Source organism: Bos indicus x Bos taurus, chromosome 11, assembly GCF_003369695.1.
Source record: "Bos indicus x Bos taurus breed Angus x Brahman F1 hybrid chromosome 11, Bos_hybrid_MaternalHap_v2.0, whole genome shotgun sequence".
In the NCBI taxonomy this organism is placed as follows: domain Eukaryota; kingdom Metazoa; phylum Chordata; class Mammalia; order Artiodactyla; family Bovidae; genus Bos; species Bos indicus x Bos taurus.
Genome location: NC_040086.1, coordinates 45,885,624 through 45,912,673, shown reverse-complemented (window position 1 = coordinate 45,912,673; position 27,050 = coordinate 45,885,624). Strand labels below are relative to the sequence as shown.

The 27,050-nt window shown below is 43.5% G+C and overlaps 1 protein-coding gene across 1 annotated transcript in view; it reads right to left on the bottom strand.

The window, feature by feature from the left end:
• Window positions 1-25,155, bottom strand: part of TTL (tubulin tyrosine ligase) — a 35,710-nt gene extending 10,555 nt beyond the window's left edge. Inside the window, exons 1-6 of the mRNA XM_027555450.1 lie at window positions 24,905-25,155; window positions 20,827-20,905; window positions 13,472-13,704; window positions 6,687-6,822; window positions 4,780-5,049; window positions 163-306 (exon numbers count right to left, since the gene is read on the bottom strand). Coding sequence (XP_027411251.1) covers window positions 163-306; window positions 4,780-5,049; window positions 6,687-6,822; window positions 13,472-13,704; window positions 20,827-20,905; window positions 24,905-25,061 — 1,019 coding nt within the window. The 5' untranslated portion in view covers window positions 25,062-25,155. The remainder of the gene's footprint in view (window positions 1-162; window positions 307-4,779; window positions 5,050-6,686; window positions 6,823-13,471; window positions 13,705-20,826; window positions 20,906-24,904) is intronic.
• Window positions 25,156-27,050: the final 1,895 nt, after the last annotated feature.

Genomic DNA, 27,050 nt, shown 5'->3' with positions numbered 1-27,050 from the left:
GGGATGAGGGGGTAGGAGGGAGGTTCAAGAGGGCGGGGATATATTATACATGTAGCTGATTCACTTCGTTGTACAGCAGAAACTAACACAACATTGTAAAGTAACTATACCCCAATAAAAACACGCACACACAAAAAACCCCCCAGTGGTGTTCAGACTTACTGAGCGCAAGCAGGGGCGCCGTTGACTTCGATAAGCCAGACCTTCAGCTCCTCGTCCACCATGAAGTCAAAGCCGAAGAGCTGAAAGCTCTGGTAAGGGAGGTGCTTGGTGCTGATGGCGGGCTCCACGCTCATGAGGCAGCTCCTGCGGGGCACAGGGAAGAGCTTGCTGAGGATGGGGTGGTCTGGGCGGCAAGACCAGGGGAGCGGTGCTTGGATGATTTTACATCCAATGTGCCGATGAAAACTGGCTTTGGCTTAATTCTCTCTTTTAAATGTATTACCAATAGATTATTCAAGGCGATGCAACTTGTTAGAAAACTTTGCCATCACCCTTATTCTGACAAGTAGTGGCTGCTTTCCCAGCAAGCGCTGAGTCATCACGCTTTAAATGTGGATTCCCCCAACAGGTGGGCTGCTACCACATTTGCTGATAATAAACAAAACACTTCTATATATATTTGCCATATTAAAAAAAATGGCCCACCATTTTGTGACACAGAATTTGCAAGGAGAAGGCTGATCTCATTCATTTCTTTCACAAGCTCCAGTTTGCTGCTTTTAGTTAAAAGCCTTATATGCTGAAACAAGATATTGAAATATGGGACTGTTATTAGGATCAACGACTGTTTGCAAAAATTAGAAGATTTTAGTGACAAGGAAAAGTTGAAAGTGAATCTTAGAAACCATGATGAAACAGTACATGAAGCCTGAGGTCATGCTGCCGAAGCCAAAATCTCAGACAAATTTTTTAACCTCTTTAAACCAAGTGTTGACGTCACTGTCTGTGAAACTGGGGTAAAAATAACACATATTCCCAGTGCTGAGATGGTTCAATGATATAATTACCTAAGGAACTTGTCATAGCTCCTGGAAGCTGGGAGGCATCTAATGAATGTTGTTACTAGTGAACAAGTATATTTTATTAATTTATCATTAATTTTGGATAGTCATGAATCTATTACTTATGAATGAAAAAGAACTCTTATCCAGTACATCCAGTACATCTTATCCAGTACATCCCAGAAAGTCTATGCCATTTCTATTTTATAAAACTCTTCCCTGGTTTTTCCCTCAACTGGATGTTGGGGCAAAATATTTATCTTAGTAAACACAGTATGTCAGGATGACTCTAAGGATATCAGAGACAGCTGTCCTTCTGCTCAGCTGTATATATAGAAGGAAAAAGATGTGTCTTATAAGTAGGTTTTGGCTTATGACTTTAAAGAAGAACTGGGGCTTCTGTATTCTGCATTTTCTGTATTTCATCTCTATGAGAGAATACTCTTGACTTCTGTAATTAAAATGCCCTTTACAATATTATAATTAAGAAAAAATTTAAAATTTAATGGGTTCTCATGATAAAAAGTTTATTACATTTAAAAATTTTTCTTAAATAAAAAAACAATACTAAAGGATAAAGGATAAAAAGTGAAAGAAACATTACACTCCAGCACTTATAGGAAAAATCAGAAGTCAGAACCAAATCAAAACAAAATATTTTTTATTTGTTGGAAGTTCAAGTTAATAAATCACTTTAGAAGAATTTTTTTAAAATATAGTGTTTCTAATTTTTTTTTTAGCTGGAGTAGGAAGTCTGGGGGATGTTAGCTGGGGGAGAAAAAAAAGAACATGAGATCCAGGAGGAGCATTTATAGCACTTGAGTAGGAGCACTGTCTGAGTGGCACAGAACAATGGGAAGGAGGGGGATAGCAAACATCAAATACATCTTTTGCCTAAAATAGGAATTCTTTCTTCAGTATATTTGATTTATCTGGTGTCAGAATTCTAAGCACATATAATCCCTGAAGAAATGGAACTCTCAGCCTTGTAATTATTCTGCTGGACTCTATGTAAGAATTATTATTGTTATTTTTATTGTTTAGTTGCTCAGTTGTGTCTGACTCTTTGTGACCCCATGGACTGTAGCCCGCCAGGTTCCTCTGTCCATGGGGATTCTCCAGGTAAGAACAATGGAGTGGGTTGCCATTTTCTTCTCCAGGGGATATTCCCAACCCAGGGATTAAACCCCATGCATCCCCTGCGTTGGCAGGCAGATTCTTTACCACTGAGCCATCAGGGAAGCCCAGTGTAAGAACACATTAAGGAAAAAGGTTCAGTCATCATGACAGGGTGGCAGCAACAGGGCGGATAAAACAGACCACAGAACAGAATAGAGATCCCAGGAATAGATTCTCGCATAGATGGCCACCTGATTTATAACAGAAAGGGACACCAAAACGTGCTCCGGAAGGGACAGTCATATGTACAGGTGAGCCTGGGTCAACAGGATATATTTCTAGAAAAACACGACACTTAACATAAAACAATTCAGAGAGATTACAGGTCTAAAATATGAGAGAAAACCCAGAGGTCCATCAAATCCAGAAAGGATAAACCATGGAGCATTCACACAATGGAATATGACACAGAAACAATATTGAAAAAATCGGAACACAAAGCAAGAATTACAGTATAATTCCACTTATATAAAGTTTAAGAACAAGCAACAGGTATCTATGGTGATAAAAGTCAGAGAGTGGCTATCTCTGGCAGAGAGTATATATTTTGAGGGAGTTCAAGGGTATCTTTTAGGATGCCTTAAATGTTTTATATCCTGACTTGCATTATGACTAGATGAATGTATGCATAATTTAAAATTCACTAGATTTTTACCATATATGTACATTTTGTGTACACATGTACCATATGTGTATTACTTAGCTTTGCTTGTTTTTCAATTTATATGAACAGGGCCAGTTCATAATTTTTTGCTTGACATTATATTTGGGTAACTCTAGTGATAAAATCCTTCAGGAATAAGGATAAACCAAGACATTCTAAGATGATGGAAAAGCAAGAGGACTTATGACTAGCAGAACTGCTCTAAAAGAAATGCTGAAGTCTGAAGGGACATGAAACTTGGAATTTTAGGGCTGAAGCAAGAGCAAAGGAAACAGCAAATATCTGGGTAAAGGTAAAAGAGTATTTCCCTCTTTTGTATTTAAAGTGGGTTTCTTGTAAACAGGATACAGTTTGGTCTTTTTTTAATCCAACAAGATAATCTGTTACATATTAGGTTTATGTACATCATAACCCCTGGATGTTAACCATTAAAACAAACAAACAAAGATACAAAGAGATACAGCCAGATACTCAAGGGAACTCTAAAAAAGTTCAAACAATTCAGAAGAAGGCAAGAAACAAGGAAATGAAAAAAAAACAAAAAAGAGGGGACAAATGGACAATGAATGATAACATGGTAGATGTAAATTGCATCAAGCCAGTAGTTACTTAAAATTTGAATGGTATAAACACAACGATTGAAAAACGGATGATTCACTGGATTAAAAGCAAAACAAAACAAAATCCAATGACATGTCTATCAGAAGCCCATTTTAATTATACAATAGAGAGGAAGAGTAAAGGGATGAAAAGATACAAATTATTAATCAAAAGCTGGAGTGACTATATTAATATCAGACAAAATAGACTTCAAAATAAGAAATATTACCAGAGATAAAGACAGGAACTACATAATGATAAAGAGGTCAATTCTTCCCAAAGAAATAACAATTCTAAATGTATATGCACCTGACAACAGATCTTCAAAATATACAAAGCAAAAAACAAATAAAACTAAAAGGAGACATAGACAGGTCCATAATTATACTTGGAGACTTCCAAAGTTTTACCTCTCAATAATGGACAGAACAAGTAGAACAGAAAATCAGCAAGAATACAAAAGACTTGAATGACCCTACCAACTGCCTTCCCCTAATGGGCATTTATACAACACCCTACTCAACTACAGCAGGATAAACATTATTTTTAGTACATGTGGAACATTCACTAAGATGGACCATATTAAGAAAAAATTTTAAATAAGTAAAGATAGACCATATCCTGGACCATGAAACAAACTTTAACAAATTTAAAACCATACAGAGTATGTTCTCTGACCATAATGAAATGAAAATTCCTTGAGAATCCCAAATATTTGGGAATTCAGCAAAAATTGCTAAATAACACACAAGTCAAAGATGAAGTCACAAGGGAAACTAGAAGGCATTTTAATAAAATGAAAACAAAAACATGATGGCAAAATCTGTGGGATGCAGCTAACGAGCTCTTATAGGAAAGCTGATGGCATTAACTGCTTATATTTTTTAAAAAATGAAGTATCTCAAATCAGTGATCTGACCTTATACTTTAAGGAAACTAGAAAAAGAAGAGAAAAGCAAACCCCTCAAAAGCAGAAGAATAAAAATAACAAAGAACATGAAGAAATTGAAAACAAAAACGACAGAGAAAATCTTAAAGCCAAATGCTGACTTTTAGAAGAGATTAATAAAACTGATAAGCCTCTACCCAATCTGCCCAAGTGCAAGAGAGAAGATATAAATTACCAACATAAGGTAATCGAAGGATTAAGCATAAGGATTTTAAAAAGCTTCATCACCACAGATCATATAGATATTAAAAGGATAATAAAGGGATATAACAAATAACTTTCGTCCTTAAATTAGACAACTGAAATGGAACAATTCCTTGAAAGGCACAAACTCCCAAAGCTCCTTCAAGACATATTTAACCAAAAGAGAAAGGATTAGTTACCTGATTATATGTTTGATTTGTAGTAAGATACTACTTTCCAGGGTGATGTTCAAAGCACTTGTTAGGTACTGATTGAACGCCTCAAAGAACATTTCGTTCCCTTCTTCATACTTCCCATAGTTCTTTGAGTACTCCTTCTGAATGCAGTGATTGGTCAAGTGGCAGGTTTTATCTTGGAAATTATCCATATGATATGGTTCTGAAGCAGTCCGAAGGACACCCTCTCTATAGAGGTAGATATTAAACTGATGATCCACCAAGACCCAGCTTCTGCAAAGTCAAAAAAAAACACTATTTTATTCAAGTTATCCAAAGCTTCTCCATGTTCTATTTATCATCCCCACACCTTGACTATTCTGGGAGGAAACAGAGGAAGGAGGTAGTTTCTAAAATTATACGAGGTTACAAACTTCCCTGGTGATCCAGTGGTTAAGAAGCCGCCTTGCAATGCAGGGGACGCAGGTTTGATCCCTGGTCGGAGAGCTAAGATCTCACATGCCGTGGGGCAACTGAGCCTGCACACCACAACTAGAGAGAAGCCCATGCACTGCAAGGAAGACCCAGTGCATCCAAAAATAAATAAACAAACATTAAAATAAATAAATAAAATTATATGAGGCAAGCCATGACAATTAGCCAAAAGAGCGAATTATCACGTGATGAGGCAAAGAAAACATTTCACCATAACTGACAAGGAGACTTTGGTCCATTCAAAAGATAAAGTATTTTGAAGAGATCTGAGCGGGCTGGTTTTTGCAGTTAATATGAAACCCCCAGTTGCCAAGTTTGCTCGTTTAGTAATCTTAAGAAGACTGTTCCCACTGAAGCTGGTCTGATCAGGCTGGTGTTTAAGAAGCAGTAAGCAAAGTGAAGGCATGAAGGTGAGAGAGTCCTGGTTGGGTGATGACAGCAAGGCCCAGAGCAAGCTGGGGCCAGGGCCATTCAGCTTTTGAAAGCACCCACAACCTCTTTCTCCTTGCCATGTCCTTTCTTGGAAACATAAAGTCCAAAACCCTAAGGTGTGTTAACAGAGGGAGGACACAGCCTTTAGCAGGGTCATGTGATCTGCTGTGTCTGACTATGTGTTCCGTGTATATCTCTTTGCTTCTTTCATAAGCAAGCCCCACACACTGATGCCCTTCCTTTTGGATCCACTAGTCATCTCCAGTAAAAAGAATATTAAAGGGACTTCCCTGGTGGACCAGTGGTTTAGAATCCCACCAACGCAGGAACATGGGTTCAATCCCTGGTCTGGGAAGATCTCACATGCCATGGGGCAACTAAGCCCATGTGCCACAACTACTGACGCCCAAAAGCCCTACAACTAGAGCCTCTTGTGCTCCACAAGAGAGGCCACTGCAGTGAGAAGCCTGCGCACCACAACTCGAGACAACTAGAGAAAGGATGTGTGCAGCAACAAAGACCCAGTGCAGCCATAAATAGATAGTTTTTAGAAGAGAGAATACTAAAAGAAAAAGAGAGAGAGGAAATTCATCATCTTAGTAACATTTTATAGAGAGACAAGAGAAAGAGTGAAAGAAAAACAGAAAATGAAGTATAGAAACTGAGTCCCATTCAGCCACTCAACTTGAAAGTGCTAGTCACTCAGTCGTATCCAACTCTGTGCGACCCCATGGACTGTAGCCTGCCAAACTCCTCTGTCCATGGGATTCTCCAGGCAGAATACTGGAGTGGGTTGCCATTCCCTTCTCCAGGGGATCTTCCCCACCCAGGGATCAATGCACTGCAGGAAGATTCTTTACTGTCTGAGCCACCAGGGAAGCCCAACTTGGGTGACACTGAATGCAGTCCAATACTTTCTCACACTCCAGATCACACTGCTCACCACACACGATTGCATTTTTCCCAGATTCGAAAAACAAAAACTCCAGACGTGGATGCGTTACCGGATGTCAAACTTGCGATGACCAGGCTCCAGGAGCAGCGGGCGCTCCAGGTATTTCTGGATCACGTGCACCTGGCCTTGGTTGTCTATGAAATCCAACAGTTCTGTAGCGTCTGAGGAGATGAGGATGCCTTCACCTAACAGGGCAAAAGCAAAGCCAGATCAGTCCGGTTCATCCCAAGAGGAAAAAGAAAACTCTCCGCAAAGCCAGAAGGGAAATGCTGACAGCAGGAAAAAGCCGACAGGAGGCTGCTATTGGCCAGCTCACTTTTCTTCTCCATCCCTTCCCTCCTTCCATCTCTCACTCTTCTGTCTCCCTACAAAAGCACCTGCATTATCCAATCCCACTCTCTATTTACGTAGGATTGTAAACACCATCATGGCAGGCTACAACCATGAAATTTCATTTTGATGGATATTCAAAATCTGAGCGCTCTGAATACAGGCCACTACTCTTGGTCACTGGTGTCACGATAAAGGTTGTGTGTTGCTTATAACCAATAAACCCACTGGAAACACTATATTTTACAGAAACATCAGTAAGGTTACGGCATGAAGACAAATGTAATAGAACATTCTTGCAGCACTGTAATAGAAAACACTGGATACATTCAAAGTGTCCATCAACTGAGAGATAATCATACTGAGTGAAGTCAGACAGAAAAAGACAAATATCATAGGATACCACTAATACGTGAAATTAAAAAAAAAAAAGGTGCAAATGAACTTATTTGCAAAACAGAAATAGAGTCACAGATGTAGAAAACAATCTTATGGTTACCAGGGGTGAAAGGGGAGGGGGATAAACTGGGAGATTGGGATTTACCTGTACATACTCCTACATATTGGAAGAAGCACAAGCTGGAATGAAGACTGCCGGGAGAAATATCAATAACCTCAGATATGCAGATGACACCACCCTTATGGCAGAAAGTGAAGAGGAACTAAAGAGCCTCTAGATGAAAGTGAAAGAGGAGAGTGAAAAAGTTGGCTTAAAGCTAAACATTCAGAAAACTAAGATCATGGCATCTGGTCCATTCTAAAGGAGATCAGTCCTGGGTGTTCATTGGAAGGACTGATGCTAAAGCTGAAACTCCAATACTTTGGCCACTTCATGCGAAGAGTTGACTCATTGGAAAAGACCCTGATGCTGGGAGGGATTGGGGGCAGGAGAAGGGGATGACAGAGGATGAGATGGCTGGATGGCATCACCGACTCAATGCATATGAGTTTGAGTAAACTCCGGGAGTTGGTGATGAACAGGGAGGCCTGGTGTGCTGCGATTCATGGGGTCGCAAAGAGTTGGACATGACTGAGCGACTGAACTGAACTGAACTCCTACATATAAAACAGATACTAAGGACTTACTGTATAGCACAGGGAACTCTACTCAATACTTGATAATAACCTATATGGGAAAACAATCTAAAAAGAGTGGATATATGTTTATGTATAACCAACTCACTTTGCTGTACACCTGAAACTAACACATTGTAAATCAACTATACTCCAATAAAAAGTGTCCCTCAACATTAAATAAATGATGCAATATTTTAAAAGAGCTTTGAGATATTTTACATACTATAAAATTCACCCTTTTAAAGTGTAAAATCTCTCACTGTTTCCATTATTTCCCCATCTATTTGCCATGAAGTGATGGGACCAGGTGCCATGATCTTTAGTATATTCGAGAGGTTTGCAACCATTACTACAATCTAATTTTAGAATGTTTTCATCACCTCCCTACAAACTTCATACCCACTAAGCACTTATACCCATTCCTTCCTCACCCAAGCCTCTGATGACCACTAACCTACTATCTATCTCCATAGGTTTGCTGAATCTAGAGACTTCATATAAATGGAAATAAATAGTAAGGGGTCTTTTTTGGTCTAGCTTCTTTCATTAACATAGTTTTTTTCAAGCTTCATCCATATTGCAGCATGTGTCAATATGCCTTTCCACCTTTCTATGACTAAATATTCCACTGTGTGGATGGCTACATCACATTTTTTTCAATTGATCAATCAATGGACATTTGGGTTGTATCCACTGTTGTTTGGCTTTTTAAAAAACTTCTATTTTATATTGAAGTATAGTTGATTTTCAATGTTATGTTAGTTTCAGGGGTATAGCAGAGTTGATTCGGTTATACATATACATATATCTTTGGGTCTTATAAAGGTGCTATGGAGATTTTATCATAGTTTTTGTTTTCAAAAACTTTTGAAAAATGTTTCCATCTCTTTTGGAAATTAGCATCATTAGCCTTCTTTCTGACTAGACTGTGGGTCCATGAGCGCAAGAGAACCATGTCTGTCTCATTTATCTCTATCTCCAAATGTTCATTATTTCTCTTATTCACCCATCCATCTATACATTCATTCATTCACTCAATATATATACTGATCCTCTGTTGATTGTCAGGTGCTATCCTGGTCCAAATAGGAAAAGGAGTTCATCAAGGCTGTATATTGTCACCCTGTTTATTTAACTTCTATGCAGAGTACATCATGAGAAACGCTGGACTGGAAGAAACACAAACTGGAATCAAGATTGCCGGGAGAAATATCAATAACCTCAGATATGCAGATGACACCACCCTTATGGCAGAAAGTGAAGAGGAACTAAAAAGCCTCTTGATGAAAGTGAAAGAGGAGAGTGAAAAAGTTGGCTTAAAGCTCAACATTCAGAAAACGAAGATCATGGCATCCGGTCCCACCACTTCATGGGAAATAGATGGGGAAACAGTGGAAACAGTGTCAGACTTTATTTTGGGGGGCTCCAAAATCACTGCAGATGGTGACTGCAGCCATGAAATTAAAAGACGCTTACTCCTTGGAAGGAAAGTTATGACCAACCTAGATAGCATGTTCAAAAGCAGAGACATTACTTTGCCAACAAAGGTTCGTCTAGTCAAGGCTATGGTTTTTCCTGTGGTCATGTATGGATGTGAGAGTTGGACTGTGAAGAAGGCTGAGCACCGAAGAACTGATGCTTTTGAAGTGTGGTGTTGGAGAAGACTCTTGAGAGTCCCTTGGACTGCAAGGAGATCCAACCAGTCCATTCTGAAGGAGATCAGCCCTGGGATTTCTTTGGAAGGAATGATGCTAAAGCTGAAACTCCAGTACTTTGGCCACCTCATGCGAAGTGTTGACTCACTGGAAAAGACTCTGATGCTGGGAGGGATTGGGGGCAGGAGGAGAAGGGGACGACAGAGGATGAGATGGCTGGATGGCATCACTGACTCGATGGACATGAGTCTGAGTGAACTCCGGGAGTTGGTGATAGACAGGGAGGCCTGGTGTGCTGCGATTCATGGGGTCACAAAGAGTCGGACACGACTGAGCGACTGATCTGATCTGATCCTGGTCCCAGAGACAGTGCTGAGTACAAATATGACATGGTCTGACCCTGCTCTAATAGGATCTCTGTCTACTGTACTGCGTGGAGACTCGGGAGAATGGCCAAGAATAGGAGGACAGGGGGCAATGCTCCAGGTGACGGTGAAGGTGACTCAGATCCAAGATGGGCAGTGGAGACGGTAAACAGTGGCTTGCTCTGAATATAGTGTAAAGTTACGCCAACTACACCCAGAATGCTAGGTACTACATGTTTGTTTAACAAGAATACAATTCATTCATTCAGCTATTCATTTCATTTTGTAATTCTCCAATAAAACAAATCCACACCACTAATCTCCTCAGCTCCTAAAGCAAAATGTCTTCTCTGTTTGGCATTAATTCTCTCTGTACCTCTGTCTGCTGCTGAGCATCACTCTCTGTCTTGTGTTGGGGAGGGTCCAGGGACCACCCAGGTGGGATCACCACCATGACCTGACGTGTCCTTCTGCCCAAGGCCTGCCTCACTCCTCGTTTCATGCCAGTCAAGTCCATGACATAAGGATGTAAGATGTCCTCTTGGTGGCCACCTGACTCCAGTCTCCACCCACAGGAGGAATCTGGAATACTGTAGACGATTATTTCCTCTTCCAATTCCCCCATTTACTATTGGAACAAAGCTAGGGGACAGTTCTGCAGAAGAATTCACAGGAGGGGAGGGAGAGGTAGGTGAGGCACATGAAGATTCTAGGTGATGCCCTTCTGTCTCACAAGTGGTGAAAAAGAAGGTGAGGTCCACTGGACCTGGGATAAAAATAAGTACCAATGTGTCAGGGAGAAGGATGGGGGGGAAGGGACAGCTAGGGAATTTGGGATGGACATGTACACACTGCTGTGTTTTAAATGGATAACTAACAAGGACCTACTATACAGCACAGCGAACTCGATTCAATGTTATGTGGCAGCCTGGACAGGAGGGGAGTTTGGGGGAGAATGGATATATGTGTCTGTATGGCTGAGTCCTTTAGTTGTTTATCTAAACTAGAAAATCACAACACTGTTAATCAGCTATACCCCAATACAGAATAAAAAGTTTTTTTAAAAAAGAGATAATTACCAAAATGATGATAATAGGTGTTTTAATTTGTAATAGAGGAATAATAGTATCTGTACACTCTAACTTTCTATAATGAACCCTTATTATTTATAAGATCAGAAATGAGGTTGGAAATAATAATGAAGTTGATTTTGACTCAAAAAAAAAAAAAATGAGTACCAATGGCCAGATGGTTTTTCAAGGCAATCAAAGAAGTGTAAGTTCAAAATGGAATGGTTTTTAAGATAGCATATAATAATAGTTATAGAGAGGGACCATGTCTATGTGATCATTACATTGGCTGCTGCTGCTAAGTCGCTTCAGTCGTGTCCGACTCTGTGCCACCCCATAGACGGCAGCCCACCAGGCTCCCCCGTCCCTGGGATTCTCCAGGCAAGAACACTGGAGTGGGTTGCCATTTCCTTCTTCAATGCATGAAAGTGAAAAGTGAAAGTCAAGTCGCTCAGTCGTGCCGGACTCCTAGCGACCCCATGGACTGCAGCCCACCAGGCTCCTCCGTCCATGGGATTTTCCAGGAAAGAGTACTGGAGTGGGGTGCCATTGCCTTCTCTGATTACATTGGCAACTGCCTTACTTTAAGCCTGAGTTATGACATACCTTCTGCCTTTAGTGCATTCACTCACACACATTTATTAAGTGCCTGAGGGGAAGGTACAGAGATGAAGAATACACAAAGTCTGTGTTTACATGAAGCTTGCAGGATTATGGAGGAGATGAAGAGATAAACTAATAAGTAATAGAGTGCTGGAAAAAGTTAGTGCAGGGATGGAAAATTAAAGCAGGGGAAAGGATAGAAAGCAATGGACATAGAGGCTATTTTAGATCAGAAAAGCCTTTCTGACAAGGCACCATCTGAGCTGAGAAACGAAAAACAGCCCATGGAAGCGCGTTCCAGGTACAGAGATGAATTTAAAGGATTTGAGGGACTCTAGGCAGGCTTCCTGGCTACAGTACAGGGAGCAAGGCCAAGGATAGGGGGTGAGATCAGAGATACGGGCAAATATCAAGTGGTGTCGACTTCCAGCAGGACTTGAGTTTATTCTAGTTGCCTCGGGGAGGCAGCTGGTACATCTTGAGTGGGGAGTAATATGATCATGTTTCCATTTTTAAAACATCACTGGGCCCGAAAGCAGGAGAACTGCTATGAAAAGGCATTGTAATTACCCAGGTTAGAGAGAACAGGAGCTTTGATGTCCAGTGAGAACAGTGGAAATGGCAAGAAAAGTTCTATTGGAGACTTTATTTTAAAGGTAGAGTGAACAAGACTTGCTGATGTGTTAGAGACTGACTGTAAAGCAAAGAGCAGGCAAGAAGGACTCCCAGGTTTGGGGTTCAGAGGCCGGGTGGAAAGTGGGATCATGTACTCCATGAGCAGGCAGAAAGAGGAGCAAGCTGGGGTGGGTATAGTTCGGAAGGAAACGAAAGGTTCTACATCAGACATATTAAGTTGAAAATGCTTACCATTGGGTTTGGGCTTAAAGAGAAAGCCCTCAGCTAGAGACACTTTTGCTTATTTTATTTTACTTTACTTTAGTATACAGTAAGTCCCCTACATACAAACCTTCAAGTTGCAAACTTTCAAAGATGAGAACGTGCGTTTGTATGTCAAAATCATGCAAGGCAGTTCACGTGTCTGGAGTACAATGTCACAGGCTGCGTCCCCTACAGGTGGCTCTGCAGCTTGTCCTTCGTCTCCTACTGCTGATGACCCTTCAGCTGTACCATCTCCCACCTCCTCTCCCTCCTCCATCAGTAACTCTTCTTGCCTGTTCACTCGATGCCAGCCCCTGGTGCCAGCTCTTGCACTATACTACTGTACTTTTCGAGGTACTGTACTGTGAGATGAAAAGTGTTTATTTTTTTTTATGTCTTATTTGTGTGGAAAGTATTATAAATCTATTACAGTACAGTACTATATGGCTGATTGTGTTAGTTGGGTACCTATGGGAAGATCCCCTGGAGAAAGGAATGGCTATTCACTCCAGTATTCTTGCCTGGAGAGTCCCATGGACAGAGGAGCCTTTCCATGGGGCTGCCGATAGTTGGACACGATTGAGTGACTAAGCACACACACAAACAAATTGGGCTTATGAATGTGCTCTCAGAATGGAACAAATTCGAACATGGAGGATTTACTGTAAGTGATTTGGAGATACACATTTCTAGGTCATCAGAACCTAGATATTTTAAATTGTGTAACTAGATGTGGTCTCTATCCTTGAGGATTCAGATTAGAATAGTCACTCACCTAAAGACATCAGTTGAATCTAACAAAGCATATCAAGCACCCCCGCAGGGAAAGGAGAAGGGGCAGTGATGCCAACTCACCTTTGGCTCCGGCTGATGACTTTGCAATCCAAACGTTGCCCTCTCCCTCCTCTTTCTTTCTGTTATATGAAGCCAGGAAAAATTCTCTCTCGTCTGTCCTTGAACTATGGAGTGGTGGATGGATTCCATTTTGAGCTGGAGCAACTGGGGTCTTGAGGTTGGTTGGGTAAATCACGTAGGACTCGGGGAACCATGTGCAGGACTCAGCCAGTTCTGGGCTGGTTTTGATGAGCCTGGCAGACGATAGAAGGTCAGTCTCTCTTCTGAGGACAGTCTCTCCCTCTATTCAGAAAAGCCAGTGCTTCGCCCACAGCTCTCCAAGGAGGCATGGCCAGGGCCCGGAGCTGGTCTCCTTATCCCACACCTCACTCTTGGCCTCACTGGGCAGACCTCCAATGGACCACAGAGCAGCACACAGCTGTTACACACGACCTTACAAGCACACTCCATGGAATTCCAAAGGGGCTTAATGTCCAGAACTTTAACTCCTCTTAAAATGCATCACCAAGGAAACTTAATTTGCAGTGATCCCAAAACAACATATTTCCAACAAATATGCCATAGCCAAGCTAGACCCGAACTAACAAAACCAAGTGGAGAACTGAGGAAACTATCTGGATTACTAGCAAAATACTACCTTGCCCCAACTCTGGAGAGAAAAGCTTAATACTTTGGAATTTAATTTAAAAAAGTATTAAAATACTTTTAGCTCAGCCTGGTTTCAGTGGCAGAGTAGGAATCTTTTTTTGGTGGGGGGAGGGGCAGCCCCATATAGCTTGCAGGATCTTAGTTCCCAGACCAGGGGATCGACCTGTGTCACTTGACTGCCAGGGAATTCCTAGGAAGAGTCTTTCTAATGAAACACAGGACTCTGGTGGTCATAACTAAACACATCTCCTGCCTCCCAAATAACATAACAAGGGGGATATAATGTCAGGCACTTAATAAACACAAGGGCTTCCCTCGGCATCTCCTTCCCAGTGAGATCCCTAAGGGGAGGCTCCAGCATCACCTTTCATGGATGAGGTACTGGGTCACAGAGAAGTGAATTTCCCAATATCATAAAGGTAGAGAGGAACAGGCAGGATGCAAGCCCTGAATTGTTGCCAAGTCCTAACTCTAAAACCATCCTTGGTCCCCAGGAATCAGAGGAGGGAAGAACCTACCCAAAGACACTCACAAGTGTCCCCTGAGCTGCACTTCCTGGTCTCTCTAAAATAGAAATGCCAGAGCCTGGTCTGTAATCAGCAAAACTCAGCTGGTGAGCCAACAGCAGAAATAATGAAAAGAAACTATAATTTGAGATTTTTAAATAAAGCTCTTCTCTGGTAGCTCAGTAAGGAATCCACCTGCAATGCAGGAGACCCCGGTTCAATTCCTGGGTCAGGAAGATCCGCTGGAGAAGGGACAGGCTACCCATTCCAGTATTCTTGGGCTTCCCTTGTGGCTCAGCTGGTAAAGCATCTGCCTGCAATGTGGGAGATTTGGGTTCGATCCCTAGGTTGGGAAAATCCCCTGGAGAAAGGGAAAGGCTACCCACTCCAGTATTCTGGCCTGGAAAATTGCATGGACTATAGGGGTCACAAAGAACGACTGAGTGACTTTCACTTTCACTTTCTTTTTAAGTCAGAGGCAATGGAATTTAAAGAACTCAAAACAAACAAACAAACAAACAAAACCCACCATACATCTCTACTCACAGACCATTTGGCTCTATCTGCACTGTCCAATATGGTGGCCATGAGCCACATGGAACTTTCAAGTGCTTCGCAGCACTTGAAAAGTGGCCAATGCAACTCAGGAACTGAATTTCCAATTGTGTCTAGTTTTAATTTAAAAGTTGAAGCATAGTAAGATATGTTTCCATGAAGCACAACAGTACTGCTTTGGCAAGATGATGTTCCCCTTTGATCACTGGATGACCTAAGACGCTGTTGTTGGAGGGTGGCCTGTGTGTCGGGGGCACATGCTGCTTCTGGTATTAAACATAAAAGCGTCACTGTTCTACTTGTGGACAATAGATGGATTCATGTGAATTGTTTTCCAGGCACTGATGAAACATTATAACATGCTTATTATGCTCATAGCACAAGTTATAGTAGTAGCCTTGTTGTTGTTGCTTACTCAGTAAGTTGTGTCCAGCTCTTTATGACCCCATGGACTGTGGCCCTCCAGGTTCCTCTGTCCATGAAATTTCCCAGGCAAGAATACTGAAGTGGGTTGCCATTTCCTTCTTCAGGGGATTTTCCCGAACCAGGGATTGAACCTGTATTTTCTGTAGGTGATTCTTTGCCACTAAGCCACCTGGGAAGCCCTAGTAATAGCTAGGTAATCATAATTGGTAAACAAGCATAATTGTTTTTTTAATTAAAAAAAAATGTGTACAGACAAGTTCTTCAATTTAAAACAAAGGTATACTACGGATATAAAATTGAGTGGAGATGCAGAAGCTAGAGCCATAACCACACAATAAAGGAAAAATAAGCACTAGAAGACATTCAAATGTGTGTCACAAATTTCACCATGGACGGCAATTAAAATCTGCTGTGTTTAGGAGAAGGCAATGGCAACCCACTCCAGTACTCTTGCCTGGAAAATCCCATGGATGGAGGAGCCTGGTGGGCTGCAGTCCATGGGGTCGCTAAGAGTCCGACACGGCTGAGCGACTTCACTGTCACTTTTCACTTTCATGCATCGGAGAAGGAAATGGCAACCCACTCCAGTATTCTTGCCTGGAGAATCCCAGGGACGGGGGAGCCTGGTGGGCTGCCGTCTATGGGGTTGCACAGAGTCGGACATGACTGAAGCAACTTAGCAGCAGCAGCAGTGGAAGGAAAAATGAAGTTTGTTGTATAAAGGGGACATTTTCAAGAAACATAAGGAATTCGATAAGTGTTCACCTTTCAACAGTCAAAAAACAAACAATGAAATTAGTGGCTAAAATCAGAATTAAAAATTCAACAGAAAAAAAACTTAGAACATTTTTAATACGATCTGAGTTTGTAATTTTGTTCAGCTATGAAATGGCTTGGATTCTTACACAAAAAAAACAGTGTCATTTTAGATGGAAATGTAGTAAAAGAATTTTGAGGAAAGCCTAAAAAAATATTTTACAAAAAGTGAATGGTCTTTAGTTAAGCCATCAATAACTGCCCAGAGAGTACAAAGCATTTCTAACAATATCAAAGATTGAATCAAAATTTGAAAATTTTGAAATATTTTTCCTTAGCTTTAGATGAGTTGGGTGCTAGAAGCTGCCCAATTAATAATTTGTATGTTTTGCCTCAAGATTTCCAAATATATGAAAAAATATTGTCAAATTGCAGCCTAAAATAGAAACTCATGGTAAAGATATTTTCTAATCTTTTATATTTGTCAGATGAATTTCATCTATATGTGAAAAAATAGTTTCTATCATAACAGACATTACTTCAGCTAACCTGCGTTAAAGTCTGGATTTACTGGGATTTAATAGACTGATGTTTGCTTGGTTTTTTTGTTTTTGTTTTTTTTTGCTTTATTGCTACATTCTATTGCATGATACATATCGACACATACTAAAAACATTTGTACTCAGTATGGATAAATTGTTAAAATGGTTCAGTACATACTTGCAAATGATACAATGAAGGATGGAAGAAACACAAGATGATGAGTGTAATGATACTATGTTCTTTACCAATGCCCCTGAGTGAGAGATAGGCGAATTTTACCAGGATTCTTGTACTGTTAACTCCAATTCACATTTTCTTAAGAGGAATGCTTACCAAATCATTCTTTTCAACTATTATTTCACTCAATAATCAAAGATAAAAAATGGCCTTGTGATTTATACTTTTTCACCTATATCCATGCTGCATATGTCTTTCTTCTTTTTTTTTCCCCCACACCCCAAGGCATGCAGGATCTTAATTCCCAACCAGGGATCGAACCTGTGCCCCCTTGCAGTGGAAGAGCAGAGTCTTAACCACTACAACTCCTGGGAAGTACACCAATGAAAATTTAATGTTTGAGTTTAGATGTACTATAAATATAAAATACACACCAGATTCTGAAGACTTGAATACAAAAATAATATATCTCATTAGTTGTTTTTTATATTAATTACATGTCAAACTGACATTTTAGAATTATTTGGTTAAATAAAATATATTACTAAAATAAATTGTACAATGTCTTTGTACTCATTTAAAAAAATAATTAGTTTGGGGGGCTGTCTGGGCCTTCATTACTGCGCGGGCTTTTCCCTAGTTGTGGTGAGTGGAGGCTACTCTCTAGTGGTGGAGCGCAGGCTTCTCGTTGTGGTGGCTTCTCTTGTTGCAGGGCAAGGGCTATAGGGCCTGTGGGCTCAGTAGTTGTGGCTCCCACGCTCTAGAGCACAGGCTCAGTACTTGCGGTACATGGGCTTAGTTGTTCTGAGGCCCGTGGGATCTTGCATCAGGTACGGAAACCGAGTCTCCTGCACTGGCAGGCAGATTCTTTACCACTGAGCCACCAGGGAAGCCATCTTTGTACTCATTTTAACGGGGCTACTAGGCAATTTAAATGATACATGCAGCTAGCACTCTATTTACTTTACTTTGAATCTGCCAGCAACGCAGGGAACCTGGGTTCAACCCCTGGGTCAGGAAGAACCCCTGGAGAAAGGCATGGCAATCCACTCTAGTATCCTGCCTGGAAAATCCCATGGAGAGGACCCTGGTGGGCTACAGTCCATGGAGTCGCAAAGAGTTGGACACGACTGAGCAACTAACACTTTTACTTTCACTTTGGGACAAAGGGAATGACCGCAGTCCTTCACAGGACGCCTGAGAGAATGAAGGAAGTTTAGAGGATGACGATAACCCCCAGCCCGAGTAAGTCAGGTTGCCACGTATAGCATGCCGTAACAGACCACGTCACATGCCATGGGGAGGCAAAAAGCGGGCATGATCCCCGACATCCCCACAGATGGGAGATGGGGATTCTGAGTGGCACTGTCCAAGGCCACAGAGATCCAGACACTTACTCAGATCTACTCATGCCTCTAGTTCTGAACTCTCTCCATCTTATCTTAGCTACCAAGTATGCAAACATAGAGAACATTACTTTTCACAGTATCCTCTGTTTTTTTTTTTTTAAAATCCTACCTTTATCTTTAGGGAAAAAATCATAGAATGAACAAGCATTTTATCAAAATTTCTAAATGAATAACCTCAATAAACAATCCCACTTCTACTCCTAGCTCTTGTGAAACAAACTTCTGAGTTCTAAATATGTAAATAAGGGGACATCTCTGGTGGTCCAGTGGTTAAGAATCCACCTTGCAATGCAGGGGACGTGGGTTTGATCCCTGGTCAGGGAACTAAGATTCCAAAGGCTGTGGAATAGCTAAGCCCGTGCACCATAACTAGAGAATCCATGCGCTACAACTAAAGATCTTGAATGATGCAACAAAGATTCCATGTCACAACTAAGATCCGATGTAGTCAAGTAAATAAATGTTAAAAAACAAATAAATATGAATATATGTAAAAAGAAGACTTTATGAAGCTTTGTTCTTTAGAAGTAGCTGACAAATCATGAAAATCCATCACAGGGAGAGGATGATACGTAAGTTACTGAGGGGCAGTGAGTCTGAGCCAAAAGGTGGAAATATTCCTATCAACACAAGTTAGTAAATATCTAGAGCCTGCAAAGCAGTATGACTGGGGAAAAGAGTATTTTCATTGAGTTACGCCTTTTAGTGTTGTCTTATGTAAGTGATGTGTTTGGCTACATACGCATTCACACTAGTCACTGTAGAGGGAATTCTGGAGACCTGGTTTTAGGGGCCCCACCCCTCTTTCATTTATACAGTATGGACTCTGACCCTCGAATGAGTCCAAGACTTGACATAAATTAATTCAACTAATCCTTACAACAACCCTGAGGTAGTTGCTATTATTACCCTCATTTTCCAGAAAAGGAAACTAAGGCATAGGGTCAAATGCTCAGTGTGTGCCACTGTTACAGACATTACGTACATTACAACCTCTTTGTGAAGGATGCACTGAGGCCTAGAGGGGTTAGAAACTTTGCCTAAGCTGTTAAGAAGAGTTGAAATTAAAACCCAAGCTGCTGATCCTAGATCTTAATCACTGACTCAGGCTGCTCCCTTCCACCTTATGATACCACTCTTCTTTTTTTGTTTTGTTCTGTCACACAGCAAGGCATATGAGATCTTAGTTCCCTGACCAGGGATGGAACTCATGCTCCCTGCATTGAGGAGGAAATGGCAACCCATTCCAGTATTCTTGCCTGGAGATTCCCATGGACAGAGGAGCCTGGCGGGCTACAGTACATAGGTCACAAAGAGTCGGACACTGGACTGACTTAATCACTTTGAGTCTTAACCACTGGACCATCAAGGAAGTCCCATGATGCTGTTCTTTTGGCAGCAAGCCATGAGCGAACTGCTCAGAGATGGGCAGTGTGGTAGATACCAGTATATTCTCCCCAGGTGTCCCTTCTGAGGGGCCCCTGGCTGCTGAGAGTTGACTGCTATAAGCATATGTGAACCCCTTCTCTAGGGACCAGCTGCTGCCTAGAAATGCTGGAAAGGTGCGTCCTCCCATAGCCCATGGTTGACCAACATCAGAGTCTAGACTATCAAGGGGCAGTTTGCTCCCAATTTCCATGGAATCAGGCTGAGCTGAGATTTCAGCTGAAACCACCTCTTGGCTTGGCTGCTTCCCGGGCTTCCCTGGTTCTCAGTGAGTTTCTCCTGCGAGCCCGCTCCTCATTAATCACTGCCATGAGAAGCCCTGTCTCAGACTCTGCTTCAAGGGATCCTCACCTAAGAGTTATTACTGTTGTTGAGTCGCTAAGTCCTGTCTGACTCTTTGCGACCCCATGGACTATAGCCCGTCAGGCTCCTCTGTCCATGGGATTCTCATACTGGAGTGGTTGCCATTCCTGGGGAATAGTCCCGACCCAGGGATTGAACCTGTGGATTAGCAGACAGATTTTTTACCACTGAGCCACCAGGGAAGCTCCTCATGTAAGAGACAGACAGGCTTTACCAGACACAAACAGCAAAGTTTGGATAACAATCAAAACTAATATTTGGGGACTTCCCTGGCAGTCCAGTGGTTAAGACTCCTAGTTTCCAATGCAGGAGGCACAGGTTTGATCCCTGGTCAGGGAACTAAGATTCCAGCAATGTGGCAACACACACACACACACACACACACACCAAAACTGATCTTTGATTGCTTTCTAAATGAAAGTATTTTCACTCTTAAAAGACAATTCCACATTCTGCTTAAGTGCTTCAGGATGAAAGCTCACATTTAGGTGACAATGGAAAACACTGGGTCTTAAAGAACACTTACTTCACTAAAGATGCTTTGCGACACAGTTTGTCGGCCCCTCTGTAGTAATTCACCAACTGCATCAGCCCAGGCTCATGACCTGTGAAGCAGAGAGGAGGTTCAGAAAGGAAACAGACCGTTTCTCCAATGGAAAACAATGTCAGCACCCGCATACAGGACAGAGAGCAGCGTGTCATGCCTAGCTCGTCTTTCCCCCGTTATCAGACTGGGTGTTGGAAAGACAGGGATTCTGTTGCCCTGCGCCTCAATGCCCCTTTGCTCAGTTTTCGGCTGGCAATTCTCCCCCTTCCCAGAGTGGAGAATATACCAGTATCATAGGTCTGCCAAGGACCACTGCTGCCTTTGTTCCTAGGGTGGACAAGTATTTTCTATTTTACCTCTCCTGGATTCCCACTGTACCCCACTCGTGGCTTAACACATGGATTTAATAATCTCTATACAGTAAAGACTCAAATGGTCAGACTTCTGATGTTGCTACCCTTGCTCTCGACAGCCATCGAGGAAGGCAGTAGAGCTAAGGTCCTGCTATTTGCAAGCATGCCTACCTCTGCAAGCTTCTAGGAGAACCACTAACTAGCTTAGGGGGGACGGTGGAGAGGTCGTGTCTATAAATTCAGAAGACCTGAGAATATTCTTCTGTGCATACTCCCACAGGGAAACTCATTTCAGTAGGTTGCACTGCATGTCCCCTCCTCTATAAAACTAAAGCAGAAGGATACAAATAAAAACAAAAGCCTCAATTAAAAATTTTTTATTGAAGTAGTTGATTTACAATATTGTGTTAGTTTCAGATGTACAGCAGTGATTCAGTTATACATATCTCTATATATATTTCAGATTCTTTTCCACTATAAGTATTTAATAATCATACCCATTATAAGATATTGAATATAATTCCCTGTGCTATACAATAAACTCTTCTTTTTCATCTATTTTATAAATAGTAGTGTGGATTGGTTAATCTCATAGGCCTAATTTTTCCCTTCCCCTCCCTCCCCTTTGGTAACCATAAGTTTCTTTTCTATGTCTGTGAGTCAGTTTCTGTTTTGTAAATAAATTCATTTGTACTATTTTTTTTAGATTCCACATATAGGTGATACGTATTTGTCTTTCTCTGTGTGACTTATTTCACGCAATATGATAATCTCTACAAAAGCCTCAATGTATATTTAACATCCTAACAAAATGCACTGAGTTTTCAGCCACACAAAAGTAGAATGAAACAAAGGGAGTTTGAATTGAAGATGCCAGATGTAAGAATAATTCATCTGACAACAGCATATAATCAAATAAGTTTCAGGTGCTAACTAGCTCTTATTATCTCCCTAAGACAGGTGGACTGGTTCACACCTAAACTGCCCACCTTCTCATCTCCATGGCACCAGCATTCTTGGGCCTTTATCCAGCTGGGCCATCTCCTTGGGTTTTGCACTGTGTACAAAAGATAAATACCCCTAACAATGAAGTCATATAATGACCTGGCTGTGGGATGCTGTTTTGCTTTTTTTTTTTGGCTTGCTTTTAAGAAGCTAACCTTTAAAAAAATTTTTTTATTGAAGTATAAGGGTTTGTTTTATTTTTTGGCTGACACTTTTTTAGAATTTCTTTTTTTAATTTTTATTTTATATTGGACTAGAGTTGAATTGGGGCTTCCCTGGTGGCTCAGTGGTAAAGAATCCACCTACAATGCAGGAGTTGCAGGTTCAATCCCTTGGTAGGGATGATCCCCTAGAGGAGGGCATTGCAGCCCAGTCCAGTATTCTTGCCTGGAGAATCTCATGGACAGAGGAGCCTGGGTGGGCTACAGTCCATAGGGTTGCAAAGAGCTGGACATAACTGAAGAGACTTAGCGCGTGTGCACACAGTTGTTATTTCCGGTTATACAGTGAAGTGATTCAGTTATACATATATAGAATAGTTTGCACCTGCTAATATCAAACTCCCAATCAGGATACTTGGGAGTTAAAGTTATACAAGTTTCTGATGTATCATGGGGACTCCATCGAAGGACTGATTCCAACCCCCAGAAATCTTAGAATAAGAGAATGTGCCCAGAGATTGCCTTTTATCTCCCCAGGAAGCCCTCAGCTTTCTCATAAAAACCAAATGTTTACTGAGCAACTGCTGACTTCATGGTACCAGTGTAGGTCTTGGACCTTTTAGAATTCTGCTTCAACAGCCTAGTGCTGAGCCCCACAGCAGTGCTGATGGCCCCTGCTTCCACCACCGCTGAGCCACTGTTATCAGTTGCTTTTTTCTAATTTATTTATTTTTTATTGAAGGATTGTTGTCAGTTTTTAATTTTAGGATTCCAATTTCAGCTCTTTCAGCTAGACACCATCCAGTCCAAAGAAGAAAGTCTGTCAGGCAGGGAAGCAGAGAGAGTAAGGAGGAAATTAAACATTCTCAACAACAAGCAGGTCTTTTTCTTTCAAGGAAGGCATTCTTCTTGCTGAGGGCTTCCTGGGGAGACAGTTTAACAAAAGGCCATCTCCAGGCACATTCTCTATATTCCAGAATTTCTGGGGGTTGGAATCAGCTCTTCCATGGAGTCCCCATCATACATTAGAAATTTGTGTAAGAATAAAAAGTTGTTCGTGGTCCCATTTTAATGAAATTTCAGTAAGGATAGGGTGAACCCCCTTCATTGCTCAGATCATTACAATTCTACACGCCCCCACCCAACTGTGCTCTCTCTGTAAGCTCATCAAGGGCTTATTGTTTGGTCGATAAGTTGTGTCTGATTCTTTGCAATCCCATGGATTCTAGGCCGCCAGGCTTCTCTGTCTATGGGATCCTCCAGGCAAGAATGCTGGAGAGGGTTGCCATTTCCTTCTCCAGGGGATCTTCTCCATCTTGGGACTGAACCCATGTCTCCTGCATTGGCAGGTGGATTCTTCACTGCTGAGCCACCAGGGAAGCCCTTAGCAAGGACAAGTCAGTTTCAAATGGCTATTTTCATTCTTTGCCTCTTCCATCTCTCCACCCTCTGACCACACCTATTTCTAAAAATGGTCTCCTCTACTGGAGGTAGGACAGTGCCCTCTTTGGGACGCCCTCCAAGGCACAGATGACTTTTTCTCATTATCAGTCCTCCCCTTCCATTCTTTGGCAATATGTTGGGGTCCCAAACCCAGGGGAATTTTGGCAGGGCGCACTGGCGACCTCGAGTGAGGCTGCAATTCCCGGATGACTGTGCAGTGAGGAGTGGCCGTGAGACTATGCTCAGGTTAATGAGATGTGAAAGGAAGTGATCCGCACAACTTCTGGATTACGTCATCTAAAAAGGAGCCGCTGGTCCTCTCCTTCCCCAGCCCCTTCCTACAGGCGGATATGGAGATGTGGTGCTGCCTGCAGCAACCATGGGCGCTAAGGGAACTCCCTCGGAGAGAGCAGGGCAGAGAATCCAGTGTCACGAAAAATCTGCATTCAACACGCAACTGTGGAAACGTGTTCTTTGGTGGTCTAAGGAATGGTCCAAAATCAGACACCCTTCCGCCCTTCGCCGGGCTGGGTTCACTAGTTTTGGAATTCAGAGGTCTTTTCCAAATCCCCTGACAGTTTATTTGAGTCTTGGGGAGCTCAATCCTCAGGGCTTTCAACACACGCAAGCACCCCTCCCGAGCCCACACAGGCAGGACGGAATCCTCGGAGGAGGAAATATGCAAGAGGACTCCAGCCAGACAGCCGTCCCCGGCTCGCGGAGCCTCGCACCCCCCGGCGATCCGCCCAGCCGACCTGCCCGTTTTGGGGGTGTCGGGCCCTGGAGAATCCGGGGAACAAGCGTTCTCGGCTCCCCACCCCCGGAGAGACCGACGCCCCCGCGGGGAGGGGGCTGCGGGGACCGGTCATTGTCAGGAGGCAGCTGCCGTCCCGGGGGCCCGCACAGCCACTCCCGCCCCAAATTCGATCGAGGGCACGAGAAGACAAGATAGACGCTGCGCCTGGCCCTCTACGGATGCAGTTTTCGATATGACCGAGGGACGAGAGGAGGGGAAAAGGTTTCCGACCTTAAACAAAAGCTCTCGTCCTACGGGTAGAGGGAAGGAGCAGGAGGGCGCAAAACGGGGACTCTCACCCAGTCTCCCGAAGGGCAGCCGGTTCCTTTCTCCCAGCATCAGGTTGAACCTGGGGTTGTCCCGCCGCAGCCGCTTCCAGTGGCCGGTGGCGAGCAGCAGCCGGGACACCTCGGCGTAGACGCTGCTGTTCTCGTCGCGCACCACGAAGGTGTACATGGCGAAAGGCCGCGCGCCCGGGCCGCCCCGGCAGCCGCCGCAGGGACCAGCCGGTCGGGCGGCGGCTCAACTAGGGACCAGCCCGGGCGCCAGCCGCGCTCCCGCCCCGCTCCGGCCCCGCCCCGCACGCTCCGACCGCGCCCCCACGCCCTCCCCCAGCGACTCCCGGGTCCGGGAGGAATGCCCGAGGTTGAGGGCCTGGGCCTCTGCTGGAGCCGCGAGCGCAGCCGGGACGCCGCGCCCACCCCCGGCGCGGCCCCGCCCATCCTTGGTGCGGCCACTCCCACCACCGGCGTGGCCCCGCCTCCGCCCCGTGATTCCGTGCGGCCGGCCCTGCGGCTGGCTACGCGGTGGAGGATTGTACCCATAGGCTCGCCCGGCACCCTCCTCGGGCCGGCTCCCTGAGCCTGAGGGTGCGGGGGCTGGCTGGAGGAGGGGGAGCGCGGCGGCGGGAGCGGGCCCTGGAGAGGACCGGAAACTGGGGCGGTCCTCCCGAGCCCAGGGTCACTGTCGAGGGGCGGGGACTGGGCGGTGTCGGAGGATCACTTTTCAGGGGGTTTGCTCCAGTAGCTTTCCACCTGCTATTTCAAGGGGACATTTTATGGATTAAAAGCAAGTTCTAAGGCTTCATTCTGTGTCTACGATGCTCTTTTACTCTCCTGCTTAAAGACCGCAGAGAATCAGAAGCATTCCGGTGGCTGCTGGTTTCCTTGGGAGTGAATGCTCCTTTCACCTTCTGAGACCTCCTGGGTGGCGCACAGCCGGGGGTTGGAGGTGACTTTAGATTCCTTAGGTCACTGGCATGGGGCTTCCCTGGTGGCTTAGTGGTAAAGAATCCACCTGCCAATGCAAGAGACACAGGAGACTGGGGCTCAATTCCTGAGTGGGCAAGATCCTCTGGAGAAGGAAATGGCAGCCCACTCCAATAGGCTTGCCTGGGAAATCCCATGGACAGAAGAGCTTGGCGATCTACAGTCTATAGGGTCGCAAAGAGTGGGTCACAATTGAGCGACTAAGGTTGTTGGTCCCCTGCATACAGGCCCTGGGGAGCCCTGAATCTGCTCTGCTCTTACCAGCAATGGGTCACTCGTTTTCCCTTCTTGAGACCGATTTCTCCTTATGAGTGAGGGGAGGGTGGTACTTTGAAGTCCGTTCAGTCCTGATCTCACTCTAAATTCCTTTTAGGAAACAATTTTTGATGCATTTGAGGGAAGGAGAGAGGATTTCTCGCAGACGTTCCTAGACTTCCTTATAAATTACCCACATCAGCCAGGCCCCTCACATCTCTTACTCTTCTTTAGCGAAAGAGCATCCTGGACCTGCTCTCCTAGTGCTCACGGTATTTTCTTAGCATATTAAGAGTGCTCTCCTCCTTCGCAGTTTGCCTTTATTCCCAGGGGTGAGTACTTGCCTGTTTTGCACACAAGCTTCCAGTTGGGCCACTATCTGGAGGCATCACTGGCTATGAGAAGCTGGCCCAGCGGGGAAACGGGGAAACGGAGCAGGCCCAGGAGGGCGGGGGTGATTACATTTCCTCACCCGCAAGCCCCACCCCCAGCAGTCCGACATCCCTGAGGAATGAGAGTTGGTAGATAGTCCCCCAGCTTCCTCACCCCTCCAGTGAATGAATCTGAGGGGAGGCATCCTTCTACACTTTAATTCAAGGTCATCGGCAGAAGCATTCCAGTTGTCCACAGCTGTAACCTGTTCATTCATGCATCTTCTCTTGTTGGATTCCTTCCTTCTTCTGGTTTACTGTCCCACCTCTCTTGGGATCACTTACCAAATAAACTCCTTGCTCCCAATCCCTTTATCAGGGCCACCTTTTGGGGGAATTCAGGTGAAAACATTGTAACTGCTTCTCTTAACAGCCAGTCATCTTAAATATTTATTTATTTGGGTGTGGCATGCAAGATTTTCAGTTGTGGCATTCAAACCCTTAGTTCCTTGACTAGTGCTGGAACCCAGGCCCCCTGTATTGGGAGCATG